General features: G+C 35.5%; 2 protein-coding genes and 1 pseudogene across 3 annotated transcripts; 2 read left to right on the forward strand and 1 right to left on the reverse strand.

Moving 5' to 3' along the window:
- The first annotated feature begins 2,031 nt into the window (after positions 1–2,031).
- Positions 2,032–7,529, forward strand: LOC143549643 (O-fucosyltransferase 27-like; annotated as a pseudogene). Its single transcript, XR_013138169.1, has 10 exons — positions 2,032–2,376; positions 3,305–3,389; positions 3,531–3,601; positions 3,686–3,774; positions 3,864–4,107; positions 4,210–4,323; positions 4,792–4,882; positions 4,976–5,104; positions 5,180–5,730; positions 6,967–7,529. The product of XR_013138169.1 is annotated as an O-fucosyltransferase 27-like (transcript).
- Positions 7,530–8,088: 559 nt separating this feature from the next.
- Positions 8,089–10,287, reverse strand: LOC143549644 (F-box/kelch-repeat protein At5g15710-like). Its single transcript, XM_077040501.1, has one exon. The coding sequence runs from the start codon at positions 9,699–9,701 to the stop codon at positions 8,430–8,432; it is 1,272 nt and encodes a 423-aa protein (XP_076896616.1). The 5' UTR covers positions 9,702–10,287; the 3' UTR covers positions 8,089–8,429.
- A 5,809-nt stretch (positions 10,288–16,096) lies between these two features.
- Positions 16,097–19,675, forward strand: LOC143549645 (WPP domain-interacting tail-anchored protein 1-like). Its single transcript, XM_077040502.1, has 4 exons — positions 16,097–16,240; positions 17,383–18,890; positions 18,983–19,132; positions 19,207–19,675. The coding sequence occupies exons 2-4, from the start codon at positions 17,451–17,453 to the stop codon at positions 19,372–19,374; spliced, it is 1,758 nt and encodes a 585-aa protein (XP_076896617.1). The 5' UTR covers positions 16,097–16,240; positions 17,383–17,450; the 3' UTR covers positions 19,375–19,675.
- Positions 19,676–20,958: the final 1,283 nt, after the last annotated feature.

The following is a 20,958-nucleotide window of genomic DNA, read 5'->3' on the forward strand; positions in this document are numbered from 1 at the left end:
AATAAAAACTCGAAAAATGTAAAATTACAAAAATGTTTTCACCGTCTTCCAAGTTCTTAAAAAAACTCGAAAAAGACGCAATGTTGAGTGAAAAATATCATTTTGTCTTTTTGTTTATAATTGTGTTTTGTATTTATTTTCGTCATCAATTGTGTCTTTTTTTTCTTTACATTGTGTAATGTTTTCTTGATGTTGTGTTATACTACTCAACAAACATTGTGTTATATTTTGTTCGTTATTGTCTTATATTTTGCGATCAATTGTGTCTTTTTTTGTTTATCGTTTTGTTTGTTCATTTTCGTCTTTTCGTCGTTTTTTTAACGAGAATGACGGGGGAAACATTTTGGCTTTTTATTTATATGTTATGATTTTTTATTTTTTTTAAGAGTTTTTTGTGTGACCACAAATCTTTTCTCACACTTCTCATTTTGTCCATCTTTGTATTTTAACGTTACCCTATTATCTTATAGATAAAGTTATAAATAGAAGATGTATATGTGTATAAATACAAACTATAAATATTTAATATATACTAAACGAGTTTAGCCCTAGCCGAGCTTGAGGTTGAAAATTTATCAATGATTTGAGCTCGAGTTTTAAGCACAAAGCTCGAAATGAACTGAGCTTAAACCATTGAAAATTAAAAAAGTCAAGGCCATTCATAGATAAAAACAAACTCAATCCTAAGTTAAAATAAAATAAATTTTACCTCAATATTCAAATAATCTTTAGGCCCAAAAAGTTTAAGTATCACAGAGTATGCAAAGTAAAATAATTATTATGTCACATACTAAGTTTTTTTCGTTACATGTACTAATCTTTTATGAAAGGTAAAAAATGTTAACATAATCATTAAAAATATGATGTCACCCCATAATTTCAAACTTTAATTGTATAAAAGAGAAAGTTAATATATTGTGAGGAGACTTGACGAGACTCATTGGTCTATTTGTCTCTTCGTTTTCTTGTTTTAGACACATTAGTTTCCATACTTTTAGGACCATTTGTTGTTAACCCCATTCCGGTTGGCTTATTCACCCATTTGCAGACTTTGGGGCCACTTTACATATGAAAACTTGAAATCAAGGTTTGTTACTATAATATTCTGGCCTCTAGTTGGAAAACTTGGAAACCACTATAAACCAAATTAACAATATTTAAAAGGACTTTTCTTAAAAAACACTATTTAAAAGGGCTCCATCTATACACACACCCGTTCTCACATATACTACTCGTATAGGATCATATGACTTGTATAAAAGTTTGGTCAATGATAATTCTAACAAATCCGTACGATGGTAGGCACAAAAAAAGTCATACGACTCGTATGAGGGTGTGTAGATAGCGGGATAGAGTGTTGGTATAGTAGGACCTCTTATATGGAGTATGATGTCAATCGTGTCGGGTTGACAAGTTAGCGGGTTTTAAAGTTCAACCTGAACCCAACCCTATTTGTGTGAAAGACTTCAGCCATAATCCGCACACACATAAATTCGAGTCGACTCGAACACGACCCGTTTAACCCGTTTTAAAAAAATATATTGTTTTAAAAATATAACGAATGTAATTTAAAGTCGGTATAGTAAATGAGTAATATGAATATTTTTTAAAAGAAATTTAAAAATCTTGAAAATTGGTAAAAAAGAAAAATCGGGTTGACGGGCCAACCCTTATTTATACGGGCCAACCCAACCCAAACTACTTTTTAAACGGATCATGTTAATCAATCAAAACATTTTCGTATTATGTACAGGTTGTGTCAACAATGGTTGTCTTTAAGACTGTTCACTATAGAGGGGCTTCGTCGCCACTCCACATAAGCAACGGGGCTTCAAAGCCCTCTAAGCCGCCCCAAAATAGCCATAATAGATGGGTCCTAAAGAAGGACCAAATCTACAAACAACCATTAAACACATGGACAAAGAGTGTAACTTTCATATTAACATTAACAACATTAATAACATATATTATTCTTAAAAGAACATGGACCAAGATTCACGCGCCGCCATCAAGAAGTAGGATACAACTCATAATAATAATTATAATAATCTCTGTCAAGAAACCAAGCATGTCTGACTGCCACCATCCAACTCACCCTCAACTCCGCCACTTCTTCCTTCATCATCTTCATTCTAGTTGTGTTTGTGTGTGAGAGAGAAACAAAAGATGAAAGGTGAAAGTGGTGGTGGAAAAATGGTAATCAAGTCCATACTCAAGTGGGTTGGTTTACTTGGACTTGTACTCTCTGCTTTATCACTTTTCACTCACTTTCTTCTTGCTAGATATTCATACTCTGATGACGTCATCACTGAGTTTCAAGGCATTACTATCTTCTCTTGGAGGCCTGTGTTCCAGAATGCAGATCTTACCCCCAATGTAATTTTTTATCATAGCCCACTTCCAAGATCTTGTTTTTTTATACAAATTTCGTGTCTTTTGTGGGTGATTTTGTGGTTTTGATGAACCTTGAATAAGGGTTTGCTGATGTTGGTGAAAAAGATTGGATTTTTAGTGTTAATGGAAGTTAATTTTGTGGTTTTGATGAATCTTGATTTAAGGGTTTATTGATTTTGGTAAAAAGATTGGTTTTTTACCGTGTGTCATATCTTTTGCAGTCAATTATGCGTTTTTGATGAATCTTGGTTAAGGGTTTACTGCTTTTGGTAAAAAAAGATTGGATTTTTAGTGTTTGTGGAGGAAGTCAATTTCAGGTATTTTGCAGTCAATTTTGCATTTTTGATGAATCTTAGTTTAAGGGTGTATTGACTTTGGTAAAAAGATTGGATTTTTAGTGTTTTTGGAAGTCAATTTCATGTCTTTTGCAGTCAATTTTGTGTTTTTGATGAATTTTTTGTTAAGGGTTTACTGATTTTGGTAAAAATAGATTGGATTTTAGTGTTTATGGAAATCAATTTCATGTCTTTTGCAGTAAAAATTGAATTTTTGATGAATCTTGGCTAAGTGTTTACTGATTTTGGTAAAAAAATATCCGATTTTTCATATTTGTGGAAGTTAATTTTGTGTCTTTTTCAGTCAATTTTGTCTTTGATAAATCTTAGTTTAAGGGTTTACTGTTTTGGTAAAAGAAGATTGGATTTTTAGCGTTTATGAAATTCTAGTTTTCTTGTCTTTTGCAGTCAATTTTGTGTTTTTGATGAATCCTGAATAAGGATTTACTGATTTTGGTAAAAAAAAAAAAGATTGTATTTTTAGTGATAATGGAAGTCAATGTTTGCATTTTTAAACATGAGCTTTTGATGATTGAAGAGGGAGTGTTTTATTTTGTGATTTGATTGTTGTGCAGAGTAAATTGTATAGAAGACTTTGGGGACCTGTTAGGCGTCTTGAATCTTTGCAGCCTCATGCTAAACCTAGACAACATTACGCAGGTTTGTTTCCAAAATTGTGGAATTAAGTTTGGTTTTGGCTCTTTTAAGGGACAAATGGTTTAAGGATGTGAGGATGATCTTAGGTTGGACTTAAAAATATGTGATGGTTATTAACTTATTATAATTCCGTTCCTTTATCAGTTCCAGTTTCAGAGTCGGATAGATTCATTTTTGTACGGATACGTGGAGGCTTTCACGAGATCAGGAGTTCGGTTAGTATATTTCTCAAAACCATCAAATTCAACACAATGTACATCTTTTTATGTATTTGATCATAAAAGGCTACCCTTTTGTAGATATGTGACGCGGTTGTTATTGCTCGGCTCCTCAACGCTACACTCGTGGTTCCCGAAATTCAGTCTACCACAAGCAGCAAGGGAATCAGGTTCATTATATGTTTAAAATGATTAATTATTTTCAAAAGGGTGTGTTTGAAATTCAAATACTTAAACTCGGGTTAATATGTTTTTACAGTGCTCAGTTTAAGAGTTTTGCTTATCTTTACAACGAGGATCAGTTCATGACAGCATTAGCAAATGATATCACGGTAGTAAAAACCCTTCCGAAAACCCTCAAAGGAGCTAGAAGGAAGAAAGAATTTCCTTCATTTAAAGTTGTCAACTCGCAGTCTCCATATTATTATTTACATCATGTTCTCCCGGTTTTGAAACGACACTCGGTGGTTGAGCTTGTTGTGTCTGATGGTGGATGCTTGCAGGTAATGGCATTACTGTAATTTTATGTATAAATTTCTTCACATTTACAATAAAAGATTGAATTTAATATTAACATTTTTGTGATTGTGGTGTATATTCCATAGGCAATACTTCCTCCAGATCTTGAGGAATATCAACGGCTGAGGTGTCGTGTCGCGTTTCATGCTTTTAAGTTTTAGTCAAGAGGTTCAAGAATTGGCAACCAAGATTTTACATAGGTCAGTTTTCGAGTACTTATTTATATGGGCTTTACTGCATATGGGTGGTAAACGGGTCATGCTTGTGGGTTGGTGGGTCAAACATGACACGGACCTGAAAAACGTGTCAGAGACATGAACCTGAAATGACATGAACCAAAATATCGTGTCAGACACGTGAATCCTGAATCCGAACACGACACAGAACCAAAAATTGGTCAGACACGTGAACCTGAATACGACACAAATATTCGCAGGTTGACATGAACACGACCCATTTAACTCCATTTTTTATACTTTTGCATACTAATACAATAATGCTCCAAAATTATAACAAAAATAATGCATTTGTATATAATAAAGTTATGTTTAACTTAAAAAAAAAACTTTTCTTCTATTTCTCTATTAATTTTTGGCTTAAAATAATAAAAAAAAAGGTCAAACTGTCATGGTCAACCTGATTATTTAAACCTATATTATGGACTTTAGGTTACGGGCTCCAGGAAGACCATTTATAGCATACGACCCGGGGATGACAAGAGATGCTTTAGCATATCATGGTTGTGCTGAGCTCTTCCAGGTACACGGCAATTAAATATTTGATTATTATTTCTCTTAAAAAAAGAATTTACACTTTATAATTCATTATTGTGTGTCAATATGCACTATGCAGGATGTGCATACCGAACTTATTCAGCACAGACGGTTATGGATGCTTAAACGCGGAATCGTCAAGGGCAATCTTACTGTTGACTCAAATACGCAACGCCTTAACGGTTCTTGCCCACTTATGCCAGAAGAGGTAATTGTTTGACTTCATACTTAAAAGGTTGACTTTTTTCTTTGACTGTTTGACTTACAAGTGACACGTTTATAGATCGGTATCATCCTTCGTGCATACGGGTATTCATGGGACACGGTAATCTACATATCTGGAGGAGAAGTGTTCGGTGGTCAAAAGAAACTAATCCCATTTCACGCGATTTTCGAAAACGTTGTCGACCGGACATCGCTCACAACACCTTGGGAACTAAACAAGATATACGGGCGTGAAGCAAACCTTGTTGACAAATACCCGAAAACCCCACCTTCGGCCGAAAAAGAAGTAAAAAAAGATTCATGGAAGACGTCGGGTCAACGCCCCCGCCCACTGCCGCCACCTCCCGCCAGGCCGAAGTCGTATAACATTGAGGGGTGGTGGGGTTGGGTGGCGGAGAGTGATAACGAGCCTGAGAGTACTGTTATTGAGTTGAGGACTAATGCTCATAAGTTGCTTTGGGAAGCAATTGATTATATGGTGTGTGTTGAAGCTGATGTGTTTGTTCCCGGTTTTGACCGCGATGGTAAAGGAAGACCGAGTTTTGCAAGTTTGGTTATGGGCCATCGGTTGTATCAGTCGGCTACCGCTAAATCGTTCATGCCCGACAGGTAATTAATAATTATTTCAAATACAGTCTAGCAGAATACATAGGAGCAGGGCCGGCTGGTGGGTTGGGCGACCCGGGCAACAGGCCGGGGGTACTTACTTTTCGGGGGCACAAAAAAATGTATATGTATATTTTAAATTTTTTCTTATACAATATGTACATCTTAATCCTCTTATAGATATTGGGCCAATCTTTTTTTTTTACCCATAACCCATTTGAGGTATTGGGCCTTTTTATTTAGTTCCTCGTTAGGGCCTACATGCCCTTTTATTTTGGCTTGGCCGAGACATTTAAAATTTCGGAGACGGTCTTGCATACTTGCATACAGTGGTGTGGCTTAGTTGGGGCCAGGGGTGGCCCCGGCCCCCCTCCGTTTTTTCGCTCGGTGGTGTAAATTTATCCTTTTTCGGCCGAAATTTTTTATACATCGACCGAACTTTTGAGCCCGACACCCTCCGTTTTCGCTCGGTAGGGTAAATTTATCCTTTTTTGGCCGAAAAATTTTATACATAGTGTAAATTTACCTGTTTCCGACCGAAATTTGAGCCCTCCGTTTTTATGATCGGTAGTGTAAATTTATCCTTTTTCGGCCGAAAATTTATATACATAGTGTAAAGTTACCCGTTTCCGACCGAAATTTTGAGCCCTCCCTCCTAGTTTATGGATTTCTTTATACATATTGAGTCCGACCCTCTCGACGTGCATGTCCAAGCTTCGCCACTGCTTGCATAGGAGCTCTATATAACATGAATAATATTACACTTGAATACCTTTTAAATATGATAATTATATAACTAGTCTAATAATCACGCCCTGCTTGCGGTGCGCACATATAATGTATATATGTGTGAACCCTTGGGTGGGCAAAAGTAAAATTGCACTAATTTTGACGTTATTTTACTAATCACGTGAAAATAACGTTAAAAGTGGCGGAAGGTTAATCAGGCATCATGTGGTGGCGTTGATAGCCGAAAGACAAGGGCACATGCACCAATCAGCCGGTGTCCCGATGATTGAGTGTTATGTGTCTTATGTCCAAGGCTTGATTCAAAACTACTATCGAGCCGGGGGTCTCACCGGAAGCAGCCTCTCTATCCCTATGGGATAGAGGTAAGGCTGTCTACATCTTACCCTCCTCAGACCCTACCATAGCATTGCTATTGGTGGGATATACTGAGTACGAAGATGATGATGATGATATAACTAGTCTAATAATATTTTATCTGCTTTTAAACAGGAAAGAGATTGCAAAACATATGGATGAAATAAGTGACCATTTATACGAGTTCAACCGGACCTGGATCAAATCAGTGCGGAATCATTTAAGTAAAAGCTTGGTTGACGGATTAACCGAAGAATTAAAAGCGTCAAAGTCGTTATCGTTTCTTTCTTTCCCGGTTCCCGAATGTACTTGCTTGAGATCCAAGAAAGCTTCCCAACTGCCAGAAGCTCTTAAAGTCGCGCCTTCTTGCCCTGCGTGGATGGGTAAAGACGTAATTTCACGTACCGGAGACAAAGATAATAAAGATGAAGATGATCTTGACGATGACGAGGATGATGATGGTTTGTTTTTCAGGCAAAGTGGCGGTTCGAGTAACAGAAACGCTGCGAATAACGGCGGCGAGATGATGAGTAGTAAAGAAGAGACACAGATGGAAGATCAAGAAGAAATGGAGGGTGATTGACTGATTATTAATAGAAGTTAAAAGAGACTCTTTAGTTAGTAGTCTAACTTTAGTTATTTTGTAATCTTGTACAGTTTGAAGTTGGAATATGTTATTGGTTACTGTTTTAGTTTGTAAGCATAGTTTGACTTTTGAAGTCAAACCAACTGTCTTCCAATTTTACAATCTGTATGAATTTTTTAAACTCTTATATAATATTATTATTAATTTATAATTCAATTCCTAGTGCCTACATACATTCTCAAAAAATGACATGAAAAAGTAGGGGTGTTATTCAGTTTTTTTTAGTGTAGGATCTTAGTTTATTCGGGTATTTTTTTTTTTTTTTTTATTTATTTTATAGAAAATCTACTTGTTTACCAACCTAAATAAGATCGGGTTAATCTGTTTCGGGTTATATGAGTTTATTCGGTGGGTAGGGTTAAATCGGTATTCTAAGCACAAGCTGCAATGCATCCTTTACAATATGATCTTTCGAATCGTATTAATCAAACTGAACATTTTAATCGCTCAAACAACCAACGTCACTTTCCAACGCAATAACTAATTGTTAAATATGCATACACACAAAAGCAGAAAAAAATAAAAAAAATATCATGTTCATGACAAGAACAAAATATATGGAAGGAAAGCTAGACTTTTCGATTGATCGTTTATGTATATGTATAACATGGCATTTCTTTTCGATTAAACTTTTTTTTAACCCAATTACCGAACCGAATACTACCTTCGGGTTTCAGGTTCCATCTTAATCGGTCTGGGTTGTTCGGTTTCAGGTATATTCAGGTCAGGTTACATGTTATTCGGGTTCAATGTTCGGGTAAAAATGACACCCCTATAATATAAAGGACCCAAACAATAAACTGTATTAACAAATTTCAAAAGTATACAACAATTTTTAATGGAAAATTTGATCTGAAAATGCAGAACACAAAACTTAACTAGCCATGCAGCCATGACTATGCTGGAGTCATAAAGAGCCTTAGGTTCGAGCCAATGAACCAAAACTACCAACTCAGTATATCGAAGCATCAAACCGCGGCTCGTAAAAACAGACCTGACTGTTATACGTCTGTAACGCACAACCCGCAATCCAAGACCACGCCTTTTTATCAACATCAAAGATCAAACCTTTCCCTTGATTCCACGACGTAAAACAGATCAAATTGTCTTGACCAAAACACTCGAATCTCTCGGCTGATAACCTCAACAGAGCTCTAAAGTACCTCGGTGGCATTCGACTTACTTCAATCCAAATCACTTTCTCATTATCCAACTCCCAAATTCTCATACTTTGCAGAGTACTATAAAGACCGATTCTTCCAACCAAAAACAACCGCTTTTGTGTCCCTGCAACCAAATACCCGTCCAACAAAGATCTCGGAAACTTTGCAGGTATATGTTCCCAGTACCCTGCATCCAACTGATACATCATCAAACCGAGAGGTGAAATCGTTTCCATGTACAGTTTCGAGTCACAAAACGCCATCTTCGATGAGCAAAGATTGACAGCTGGCATCGTCTGGTGAACGGACCAACTATCAATCTTCGAATCATACACCTCAGTCGGTAGTGACTTATCACCGTAAATATCACTAGCTGCAATAACCTTAAAAGACCGTGTCTTTCTATCAACAACCATAATCAACTGCCTCTGCTGGTTATAATGCATACTCGGCAACGCTCTCCAGCTTTGCGTGAGCGGATTACATATCAATGTTCTGAAAGTCAAACCATCAAGACCCGAAAAGCACACAAGTCCCCCCGAAGATCCAACCAGCCAAAACGCCCATTGAGGTAAAAAACTAAACGGAATCTTATACCATTGTTTCAACGGCAAGCTAAAAACCGAGCATTGTGGCGTCTGAGAATTCTTCCAAAACGTAATAAGACACGGCCCGTGCGACGGGACTTGCGAATGAAACTTCAAAAACCCATTATCCTGCAATATCGAATTCCACCGTTTACAAACCGAACGCAGACGAAATATCATAAAAGGCGGAACCCTAGCTAATATCTCACTCAACAAATCTTCCGGTAACATCGCCCATATATTATCCTCCATATGAACAACTACATTATCAGTATGCGAAGCTTTCGCAAATGTAGCAATCATTTCCTCATCTAAACCTCTCGGTTTCGTCTTGATCACCTTTTGTCTCGACGGACTAACGTTCCTAAACCCGAGCCCCCGCGTAATCGAGCTCGGACTCGGGGATCGAGAACTACTTCCCACAAAATAACTCAATTGTCTCCCTTCATCCTGTTCACCTAACCCTAACACCATATTTTTTCCTAATAATCTCAATGTCGCAATCACGATTCAAAACGATTACAATAAAATGACAAATTAACTGGTCCCAAGCTACGCCGCAAAACCGATCCTACTAAAAACAAATCTTTGGGTCTTATCAACCCAAAATCTTACTACGCACGACCCGCCGAACCCTATTCAGAAACTCAACAAACCCTAACCCTAACACCATAATTTTCAATTGACAACAAATAACAACACAAAGCACAAATTGACAGCCGATGCTTCAAATTAACACGTTACGAAACAACAGTCTGGTGAAATCTTGAGAAATGATGGGCGTATGAAGATCTAATTGGATTGTGACGAACAAACCCTAGGTTTTGAAGAAGCAAAATTGGGATCGAATGGAAGAGGAAATGAAGGGGGAAATGATGGGTAACATGTTAAAGATTGAAAGGTGTTACCTTTATGGTGAAAGATGTAAGCTTTGTGTTGAATTGGTTGTCTGGTTATGGGGTTTCATCAAGAATTGAGAGGCCTAGGGTTTGTGTTAGTTCTGTGAATAATTTGATAATTGGGTTTTGATTTGTTTTTTTGTCTTTAGTGATGGAGGACTTGTTATGTATATCTTATTATTATTTATTATTATTGGTAAGTGTAGTGTGTAACTCGACAAGATTCAAAACATGAGTTGCGTATAAGGAACTTTTTTAAGCCACCGATAAAATCAATTATTATTGTCAAAGGGGTTTTAAATTATCAATCGTTACTCGTGGTTGGTTCGTAATGTATGGATTAATAATCAGGATCGTCTTTGGAAGTTATTAGAAATATTTGTACCAATGATGAATAAAAATATTTAAATACAGGATCATAGGTTTAAACATTTTTATTTAGGTTTAATTTTTAAATCGGCTTACTTATAACATGGCATTATATGTGCAAACTTCTTTTTTCTTTCTAAACGGGCTTAAATTCGGGGTGTGGTTATTGGTTCTCATTATATGTAATAATTTTTAAAAAATATATATATCGATATGTAAATTTTTTGATCTTTCCTAGGAGATCGAGCTTGGGACCGTCGCTCAACCTAGTTGCCGGCTTGCCACTCCTCAGGGTTGGCCATGTCAATTACTTATGTTAGTTTGAATCATGGTATTGAACTTAACTCCATCGATTAATATATTGTCGGTGATTCTAGTGTCATCAAGCAAGTTTGGGTTTTTGAATTTACTTGGAGACTAGATGAAAAGTCATAATAACAATTGATACGAGTTAGGAAATTTATAGTATGCAAACTTTAAGGTTGTTTGGGGGCAAAGCCTCTAAACCATGAGAGTTTTAAGGGGGCACTGCAAGCGTCTTGGCGATGGGGTATAAGGGGCTGCTAAGGTCGAGGAGCTGCAAATGATGATGGTTGATAGTTTTAGGTCTCGTTTTTATTCGTTATATATACAACTATAGCCTTCTTAGTTTACAAAAAAACCATTCAAACGATTACAATAAAGTAGTTGGTAAACGATCAACAAGATGCACCACAACCCCCTTTTGAATAGTAATTTTGGTCTTATAAGCCGGAAAATTACTATCCACAACCCACTATTTAGAAATCTGCAGCCTCTGGAGCTAGGAAACCAAATGTATTAAAATCAAACAGATAAACACGTGTTGATTCTCTTAACACGCTTTCTTGTGTTTAGCAACTTTGTTTAACGCAGCGTCGCAGCCTGCATCGCAACAAACTCATTGTCCCTACTCCCTAAGCCCAAAAATAGGAGACACTCCTCATTCCTATAACAACTGCACAAGCATGTTTCCCCAGACCACCCAAACATAAGAATATCAGCTAGCCATATATTAGACCTCCCTTAAAACATATCCGAAATAATGAGCAATTTTATACAATCAACCTTTTTGAAACTACATGAATTAATTAATAAATAATATTCTTGCATTACAACAACACACAAAGCTAAAGTCTCTTTATGCAACTTTTATTTATAAAAACAAGAAGGTCATTCCTATAAATATTATAACAGAATTAACCGTTCCTTGCATTTGGCTATGAACACCAAAGGATTGTAATGAATCTTGTGTCATCCCAAAAAAAAAAAACAATCTTGCATTCCATAATCCAATAAATCTCCAATTTAGGTATGTCAATTCTTGATACAATTCACAAATGCATGTTATATATTATGTTCTAACTCAGATGATGTGTTATATATTATGTTACCGAATTCACGATACATTTGATCAATCATAACACGAAAAACATAAACTCCGATTTAAATTACGTTCGTATCGCTTTAATCATGCTTGTTTTCATCATTTCGTTTCGATATTTTAATATTGTTAAGATACTTGATATCGCCTAGTTAAAAACTTGAATCTTGAGGCTCATTTAATAAACAAGTTTGAGCACCAGCGGCTCGTGAGCCCAAATGAGATTTTAGTTAAATAATTTTTATTTATAACATATTTATATAATAACTTTTATTTTATATAAAAATTTGATCTTGATTGTTGTTACATGTTTATGTTTTGTGATTGAAGCAAATTCTTTTAGGTTTTTGTTAAAGAGTTCAATGAATGCACCTGATAATATTGTTAATTGTTGCAGTTAAGTTAGTTTGTTTTAGGTTAGTATCTGCTTAATTCTATTTTTCAGATTTTGTATCAATAAAAAGCTCGAAACGAGCCGAGCCGAGCCAAGACTTGTGTATATTAAATTTTACCAATTTTGAACTTCTATGCATTAATTTTACGCATCACAGTCGAGCTTGAGCTTAGCTTAGGCTCGTTTAAGGTTTTTCTCAAAATATATAAATATAATAAAAAAATGTATATAAATTAAATAATAAATGTTAAACAAGCCGAGCTCGAGCTTTATAAAGAGGCTCGAAATGAGTCAATCTCGAGCCTAGTCAAGCTCAGGCTTGGCTCGATGACACCATCTTTATTATTTAGAGTAAACTGTTATTTTCATCCCTATGGTTTGGTCACTTTCGCTATTTTTATCTAAGTCTGCTTATTATTCTCGGTTACAAAACTTACAAGTTTACATTTTTCAGGTGTTGAATTGATCATTTACAGCTCAAGATGGATATGCACTTCGGTTACGAGCCATCTTCAGCTGCTGCATCGGTCTACTTGTGTAGACCAGAATCCGAGTTCTCTAAAACCATGTCCAGAAGAACCTCATCAGTTGCAGACACATTTCAAGAACTAGAAAGTGTTGGAGAGGTTGTTACAAGGTACGAGCTCGATATGGCATGCGTTTGCGAGAAGTTAGCCAACTTGAACTTACTCTTGATGCATATGGAAACCATAGAGGGTGGATTTGAGGCCTTTGTTTCTGATACGAATCCGAATTTGAGTGACTTGGAAGTCAAAGCACTGGAGTTTGACTTTTTGTCTGGTTTTCTGAACTCTGAAGTGCAAGTGTTGGAAACTCATATATCTGATGTTTTGACAGATAAAACTAATATGCAGGAGTTTATATCTTCGAGTAAATTGTTGGGTGATACTTCGGTGGAACAAGAAGATATGTTGCGCGATTCAGAAAAATCGTTGCAGCATTCTATGGATCAACTGTTGGAGTTGAAAGCACGGGCTGCGATGTTTGAGAAGAACGTTTCGAAGTTTTATGGAGTGGAAACGGCCGGTAAGATCTTTATTGTTCATTCTTTATGTGCATTCTTTGGTTAATAATTAAACTATGCTGATTATAAAAAACCAACATACTTTCTTTATTTTCTTGTAAAAGTCCGTTAACAATTTTCGTACATAAAAATAATATTATTTTTTTCCCATAAAAGTAACATTTTTTACACGTTAAAGTCCCAGCACATGCTAAATTTGAAGAAAATTCTGATTTTTTTTACTTATTAATACTATGTGAGGAAAGAATTAATGTTTTAAATTGGACATGTAGAAACTGGAAAGGCGAAGTCTGTCCGATGTTCGTCTTTCTTTTGTTCTTTCCATTTTTTAATTCAATTAGTTGATAATAACAAGTTATCTTTCAAAAAGAGTATAATAAAAATACATGAGCGTGATGACGTAACTCAAAATATAATAAAAAGTAAAAATCATATAAAGGTTGTTTGTAAGTTATAAACAAATAATCTTTATCTTCATTGTAATGTAATTTATTAAATAATGTTTTATGGTTACATCCATATCATAATTAAGAAATAATTTTCTTCAAATTTAACATTTAAGGGACTTTTATGATAATAAAAAAAATACTGAAAGTATGTTGGTTTTTTATGTGGAAAATATTGTTAAAAGGACTTTTACGATAAACGACAAAATTTTTTTATTTTTTTTATAATAATAAACGTTTTCGAAATAAAATATAATGTTTACATCAAGACAGAAGGCAAACGGGAAATATGCTGTATTTTTTACGGCATTTACCCAAAAAAAAGGTTGATACTTGATTTATTTTTTTATTATTATTTTTTTTTTATTTTTTTTCTTGATATGTTTACAGGTAAAGACAATGATACTGAGGCCACAGTCACCAATGATCTTCCTGAACTGAAAGACAAGATGAACATGCATACTATGGAACATCAAAGACATATTTTTAAGGATGCTTGAGAAATCTTTAGAAAGAGAAATAGAGTTTGAGAAGCGTGTGTCCGAGTCAACTCAAATCGAAGAAGCTTTGACCTTGAGGCTGCATGTTTCAGAACAAGAAGTAATTTTAGCCGAAGAAGAAACCGCAGTCACATTGGAAAAGTTATATGCAGCCGATCACTCAACCGAGATCTTAACAGCAGTCACAAAAGACTTGTTGAGTAAGATCAAGATGCTGCAGTCCAATGCTAAAAAACCGGGCCTTGAAACTCAAGAAACAGTAAAAGATTTGAAAGGCCGAATAGTTGAAGCCGAACGTAGGGCTGAGAGCGCTGAAGCTAGAGTTAGGATGCTAACGCAGACGAGTAACGACCTCAAAACTTCATCTGAGAAAGTGGTTATACTTGAGCAAAAGCTTAAAGATGCGAAAACCAAGCTAAAGAATAACAGATCACGGACTCCCAGTTTAGAAAACATCGAATCGGTAGTGGTGATGATGGTGAATGTGACGGGCGTGGCGGATGATTACTATGCAATTCCCAGATTTCTTTGAAAAAGTTTTAGTTTCAAGTTTGGAGACATGTATATATGAATGTAATGATCAAGATTAGTAGGCTGATTTCATCTGTTTTTGAGCCTTTTAAAGCAAGAACATGTGATACATTTGTGTTTGTGGTATTCAAATAAAGAATGATGTTGTATGAATTTGTTTTGAGTTATATAATGCTACACTGGGAAAATGATCAAAATGTCCGTTTGACCGGTCAAAGTAGATAAAAATGTTTATTTGACAAGCGTTTTCTTATAACGTTCACCCTCAATTTTGTCGACCCGCACAATTTCTAATCATTACTCTATGGGATATTTAACCAATGAGGCCCTGTCACACGTCATAGAACTTAGTTTTTTTTAGAAAAAAAAGGTTGGAGCCGACGTGATTTTTTAGGCATTCGATGAGATTTTTTTGTCTTTCGACGAGATTACTCGCGTCTTCCAATATTATTTTTTTTGTCTTTCGACGAGATTTCTCACGTCTTCCAATGTTATTTTTTTGTTTTCCGACGAGATCTTTTTGGCTAATCACGAGATTTTCTGGACACGTGGCAGAATCTGGTTTGTTAAAAATCCCGTCTAATGATAAATCTCGTCGACCCGCACACTTTTTAATTTAACTTGACAAAATTTTCAACCAACAAAAGATTTTGTCACACGCCATGAAACTTTTTAAAATCATCAGAGCCGACGTTATATTTTAGGCGTCCGAAGATAACTGTTTTAGAGTATGACGAGATTTTTTTAGCTTCATACGAGATTTATCTCGTTGTCCGATGTCATTTTTTTTGCTTCCAGTTTTTGAACAAGTGGCAAAATTTGATTGGTTGGTTAAAAAACCTATCTAGTTATGATCAAAGAGCACGCGGGGTCGACGAGATTGAAGATCAACATTATGGTAATGCAGTCAAATGAACATTTTCTTGACTTGACCGTACAAATAATTAAATGAAGTAATGAACAGTTTGGTATTTTTCCCTTATAGTATACAAAACTGTAGGGACCGATATGTAGTTAAGTAAAACCTTAAGGCAATATACGTAAATACTACAAACAGTGGGAAAGCGGTGGTTTTAGCTTTTAACATTTTAGCACACAGACACTACTGGAAAAAGAAAGGAATCGGACAATTAACCAATTAACCGAACTTAACCAAAAACGACTAATAACAATGGTTAACCGCCCTATGTTTAGCTGACCCTTCAGTTATGGTTATGGTCAAGCCCTTGTAACCAAACCGAACCGACACGAATTAGAGTGATGAGTGAAATATGAAAGTTTAGGGTGTGTTGTGCAAATACTGCGAAAAGTGAGGAATAGGCGGTTTTAGCTTTATGGATCACTGACAGAGAGTGGATGATGATAATTGATAACAGACTGAATCGAAACTGATTGCTCTTCATTAATCGATTCAGTTACCGGATCAGGTATGTATATATGTATTCAATTTCATGAATATCAGGTTTTCGTTTACAGTTTTGATGTGTTCTGTTAGGTTTTACGATAATTAGGGCTCGTTTGATCGTTAGAACGTTTACGTAGTGTTTGAGATGAGAACTTATATTCGAATTCGGTTTGTGCTGTTGTAAATTTGGTGTATATGTTATGTTCGTTAAGTTAGGGTTTCGTAAGTGTTGTTAGGTGATTGTACACCAGCTTAAGATGCGCGTTCGTATGTTTCCGTCGTAAATTAGGGATGAGATCGGTACCGTACCGAAAATGAGTAAAACCGTATACCGGAAACCGTATTTTCTCGGTTCAGTACCGCGATCGGTACAGGTACCATTGAAAATGCTGAAAACCGATTGGTACCTGTACCGAAAACATGGAAAAATGAATACCGATACCGATTGTGTTCGGTTGGCACTGGTACAGGTACTGGTATTTAGCATAGTTATCAAAGGTGCACTCAAGGCACAAAAAAAGCGAGGGTGTGAGAAAATAAAAAGGTAAATAATTCTATTGTTTATATAAAATAAATAAAAGCTATTATATAACATGTAATATTATCTAATTAGTGTCAAAAGTTAAAAATATTAGTGTATTAGTGTAGAAAAATAGTTTTCCTGGGGTAAAAGTAGAAATCTGGCTGGATACTTCTGGAATTTAGAGAATTTGGCCTGAAACTCTCTTGAATCTGGGAATCTCTCCGGAATCTGCGCCTGAACCATCACCTGGAGAATTAAAGCGAATTGTGTTGCCTCGCTTAGAAATTGTGCTAGGCACGATTGCTTTTAACAAATAGGGGATTCGGTAAAAAATGCTCATCCCTACTGTAAATGATTCTATAGTAGTTACAGTTTGGGAACCTGTTACTTTTGAGATCTAAGATTGATTTGTAGTAAAGACGTTAACACAGTTAGTATACCTTTTTAGGTTGAAGTTTAATGTGGTTAACAATATTTAAGACCAATATTATGAAGTTGAAAAACAATTTTGCATATGAAGTTGAAAAACAATTTTGATATTATGAAGTTGAAAAACAATTTTGATTGAAACTAGTGACGATAAATAAGATGAATGTACAGAGGTGCATATGTTTGGTAACTGACTTCTGATGTATCTGCAGATAGTGAGTCAAGATACCAGTTCATAAGTTTTCAGGTTCTTGATTGAACTTGCTGCTGGGCCGTTAAGATGGATGCTGCCACCAGTTACAATGCACCTTTCGCTCCACTATCTCTTCATTCTGGTGGGTCAGAATCAGACATTAACAAAAGTAGCGTATCTGTAAAGACTTCTCGAGACTCGGAAAGCACTGGAGAGATCATAACAAGATTTGAACTGGATATAGCATATGTCTGTCAGAAGCTAACCAACTTGAACTTACTGGCGATGCATGTGGAAACCAAGGAAAGTGACTTTGAGGCCTTTGAATCATCTGACATGGATCCTGATTTAGTTATCAAGGTAGTAGAATATGACCTTATATCTGGTTTTTTGCATTCAGAGCTGAGAATATTAGAGACACATATATCTGATCTTCAGAAAGAGAAAGATAATGTAAGGGAGTTTTTATCTTCAAGAAATGTTAAGATGGAAGAAATGTTGTTTGATTCGGAAAAATCATTGGAGCAATCAATGGAGCAGGTTTCAGAAATAAAAATGCGATCTGCTAACTTTGAGAAAAACCTGTTAAGATTGTCTGGAGACGACGACTGTACCGAGGTGTTGGACATCAATGATGTTGTGGAACTTGAGAAGATGAAAATGAAAACTGTGGAACATCAAAGGCATGTTTTAAGGATGCTTGGGAAATCTTTGGAGAGAGAAATGGATTTGGAGAAAAGGGTGAGTGAGTTGACTCAAATTGAAGAAACTTTGATGATGAGGGTACGCTTGTTAGAAGAAGATGTAGGTTATGCTGAAGAGGAAGCTGAAACAACCTTACAAAAGTTTTACGAAACAGACCATGCGTCTGTACTGCTAATGGAAACCTCCAAAGAACTACTAACCAAAATCAAGATGTTACAGTTCAATCTCAAAGGTTCACTTCAGCAAGAAGCAGTATTGAAAAACGAGTTACTAAAACTTAGTGACCATGTTAAAGAGCAGAAAGAATCATCAAAAGGGATAGCGGAAAGGGAAAACACAATTAAAGATTTGAGGCAACAAATTACTGAAGCAGAGAACAAAGCTGTGAACTATGAAAACAAGTGTCGGGAACTCAAGGATGCATGTGAAAAGGTGGTTTCACTTGAACAGGAGTTGTGTGATGTTAGAGTTAAACTGCAATACGCAGAAGCATGTTGTGAAGCTAACGAGGAGGACAAAAGCATGTTTCTTTCTACAATTAAAGACATGGGTAACGTGATTGATGATTTAAAGAAAAAAGTTACACAAGCTGAAATGCTGACCGATAATATGGAGGACAGGTGTATTCAGTTATCAGAGGCAAATGCTGACCTCAAAAAAGAACTTAAGTTTGTTAAGGGAAAAGCTAAAAGCTTGGAAACATCTTTGCATCAAATGGAGGAAGCCAACAACGCGTCTGCTAAGGATATAACTCTTTGTAGCAAGTTGATAACCGATCTGGTTATGCAGATGAAACTCGAAAGAGAACGTCTTCAGAAGCAGGTTATATTATACTACAACAGATATATAATATATTATTGAAAAACATACTTTTTTTAATTCTAAGTGACTATTGATTTTCTGTATGCATGCAGATATCTTCCTTGAAACAAGAAAACAAAATCTTGGTAAATTGTTTAAATAGAGACGATAAAGATCCTGCTGTTGAAGTTAGCCATGGTGACGAATCTAAAGCTAGCGTTAATGACAAAGAAATCGAAGAAGCCTTATCAACTGATTTTGAGGTGCCTTATATACCGCGTTTTATTAGTAACTTTGTTTGTTTGATAATTTAATGCAATAAAGCTTTAATTTTTAGGTTGAGAAGGCACACGAGGAGACTCTAACCGAGGAGACTGTAACTGTCTCTACCGAGGCTGCAAGAGACATTGATGCTAGACAGCTAAAGGCAAATGACATTATGTTAGTATTCCTCATTCTCATCATTCCACTAATCGGGGCACTTATATATCAAACTCAGGTTTAGTAACACGGGTTAAAGACGATTGTTCATGTCCCAGATAAACTTGTCTGGTTGTTGAAAATTTTGTGGTAATTTTTCGCAAACCAGTCGAGATGAAGTCATGAGGTTTTATTATCTCAAAAGAGATTTAAAGGACGAAAAATCTAATGCGATTTGCAAATTTGATTGCTTGAGGTGCAAGTTATCAAGCATATTGCTAGAAATTTTGTTGTATATGTAGGAAGGAAGGAGATGAAGATGTTTTTGGTAGAATGTTGTTTTTCGGAACTTATGTAATGCGAGTATCCTTGGTATAAAAAGTTTGTTTTTGTTAGCAACAATGAAGTAATTATGCGTCATTACAATTTTTTTACTTTACTCCATGCTTCACCTAGATTGACTTGCATCTTTGTCCCTCTGACTGGTTTAAGTTGCGTATTTGATGCCGAATCGAGTCAAGCTGAGCTTGGATTGTTTTTTGGATATGTTCTTTAAGCCTGGACATGTAAGGCTTGAACATTCGAATACTATAACCGACATATAACCGAACTGAAGCAAAAACTGATTAAGAGAAAACCGAACATTTTGGCTTTGGTTTGGTGTATTGAACCATGCCGTGCACACCCCTGGTAGTAGGTTCGGCCTATCATTTTATAATCGTACAATGATAACAATTACAAAGAAAGTCTTAACTATATCATATCTTCTAACTCTGGTAATGAAGTAACAATAAACCTTAACGAATATATTCTCTCTAATACTCCTCCGCATTCGGAGCAAGATAAAATCGAACGCTAAGTGTGGAACGGAAAAGAACGAATATTTAGGCATAATAAGAACATACAATTTTTAAATCCATAAATAGTAGAGCATATAGCAAATTTTTTTTTTTTTAAATTTATATAGATCAAACGTCTTTATTTTACACAGATGATTCCGACATACGGATCCATTTTCTCCATAATAAACTAAACAAAAATGCGAATATAATAAATAAAAAATAAATAAATAATTTTCAAACACTTATAGCCCCTTTACTTTACAAACTGTCAATTTGCACCCCAATCTTCTTTACACTTTTGTATCATCAAAATCTATTATTTTTTTTTCACTAAATTGGTTCTCTTTTTCCCTTGACAATAATTTCAAGTTTTAGGTGACCTGCTATATTTTTAATTATTTTTTTATAATAATTAGACCTAACAATTGTCAAAGACTAGACCTAACAATTTACCATCATGTTACATGTTATTGTTCCTAGTATAATATCAAATTTCCCTAAGTTTATATTATCGCCCATATGTTTTCAAAATGCATAAAAATGATGATGATTGATGTGACTTTAAATCCAAAAAAATACATTGTAGACTTGTAAACGAGCGAAACAAGGACATGCTCGTGTTCGTTCATTTAACTTTAATCGAATGTGAACACAAACATATAATTGAACAAACTTTTTTTTGTCCATGTTCATTTGTTTAAAAACCTAACCGAACAATTCACGAACGTAAATGGACATGCATAAGCGGACCTAAACGAAGATAAGTTAATGTTAATGAAAACCACTGAATAGGTCTAATACATCACAATTCATCCATAAACACATCT

The sequence above is a fragment of the Bidens hawaiensis genome, unplaced genomic scaffold, assembly GCF_021521415.1.
Source record: "Bidens hawaiensis isolate Kalapana, Puna unplaced genomic scaffold, B.hawaiensis_p1.1 tig00015706_1, whole genome shotgun sequence".
Lineage (NCBI taxonomy): Eukaryota > Viridiplantae > Streptophyta > Magnoliopsida > Asterales > Asteraceae > Bidens > Bidens hawaiensis.

Excerpts from the sequence above, each read along its gene's own strand:
- LOC143549644 (XM_077040501.1), bottom strand. The coding sequence starts at position 9,701 with ATGGTGTTAGGGTTAGGTGAACAGGATGAAGGGAGACAATTGAGTTAT.
- LOC143549645 (XM_077040502.1), top strand. The coding sequence starts at position 17,451 with ATGGATGCTGCCACCAGTTACAATGCACCTTTCGCTCCACTATCTCTT. Across the intron at positions 18,891-18,982 it reads GAGAACGTCTTCAGAAGCAG|ATATCTTCCTTGAAACAAGA; the intron begins GTTATATTATAC and ends GTATGCATGCAG. Across the intron at positions 19,133-19,206 it reads CCTTATCAACTGATTTTGAG|GTTGAGAAGGCACACGAGGA; the intron begins GTGCCTTATATA and ends TTTAATTTTTAG.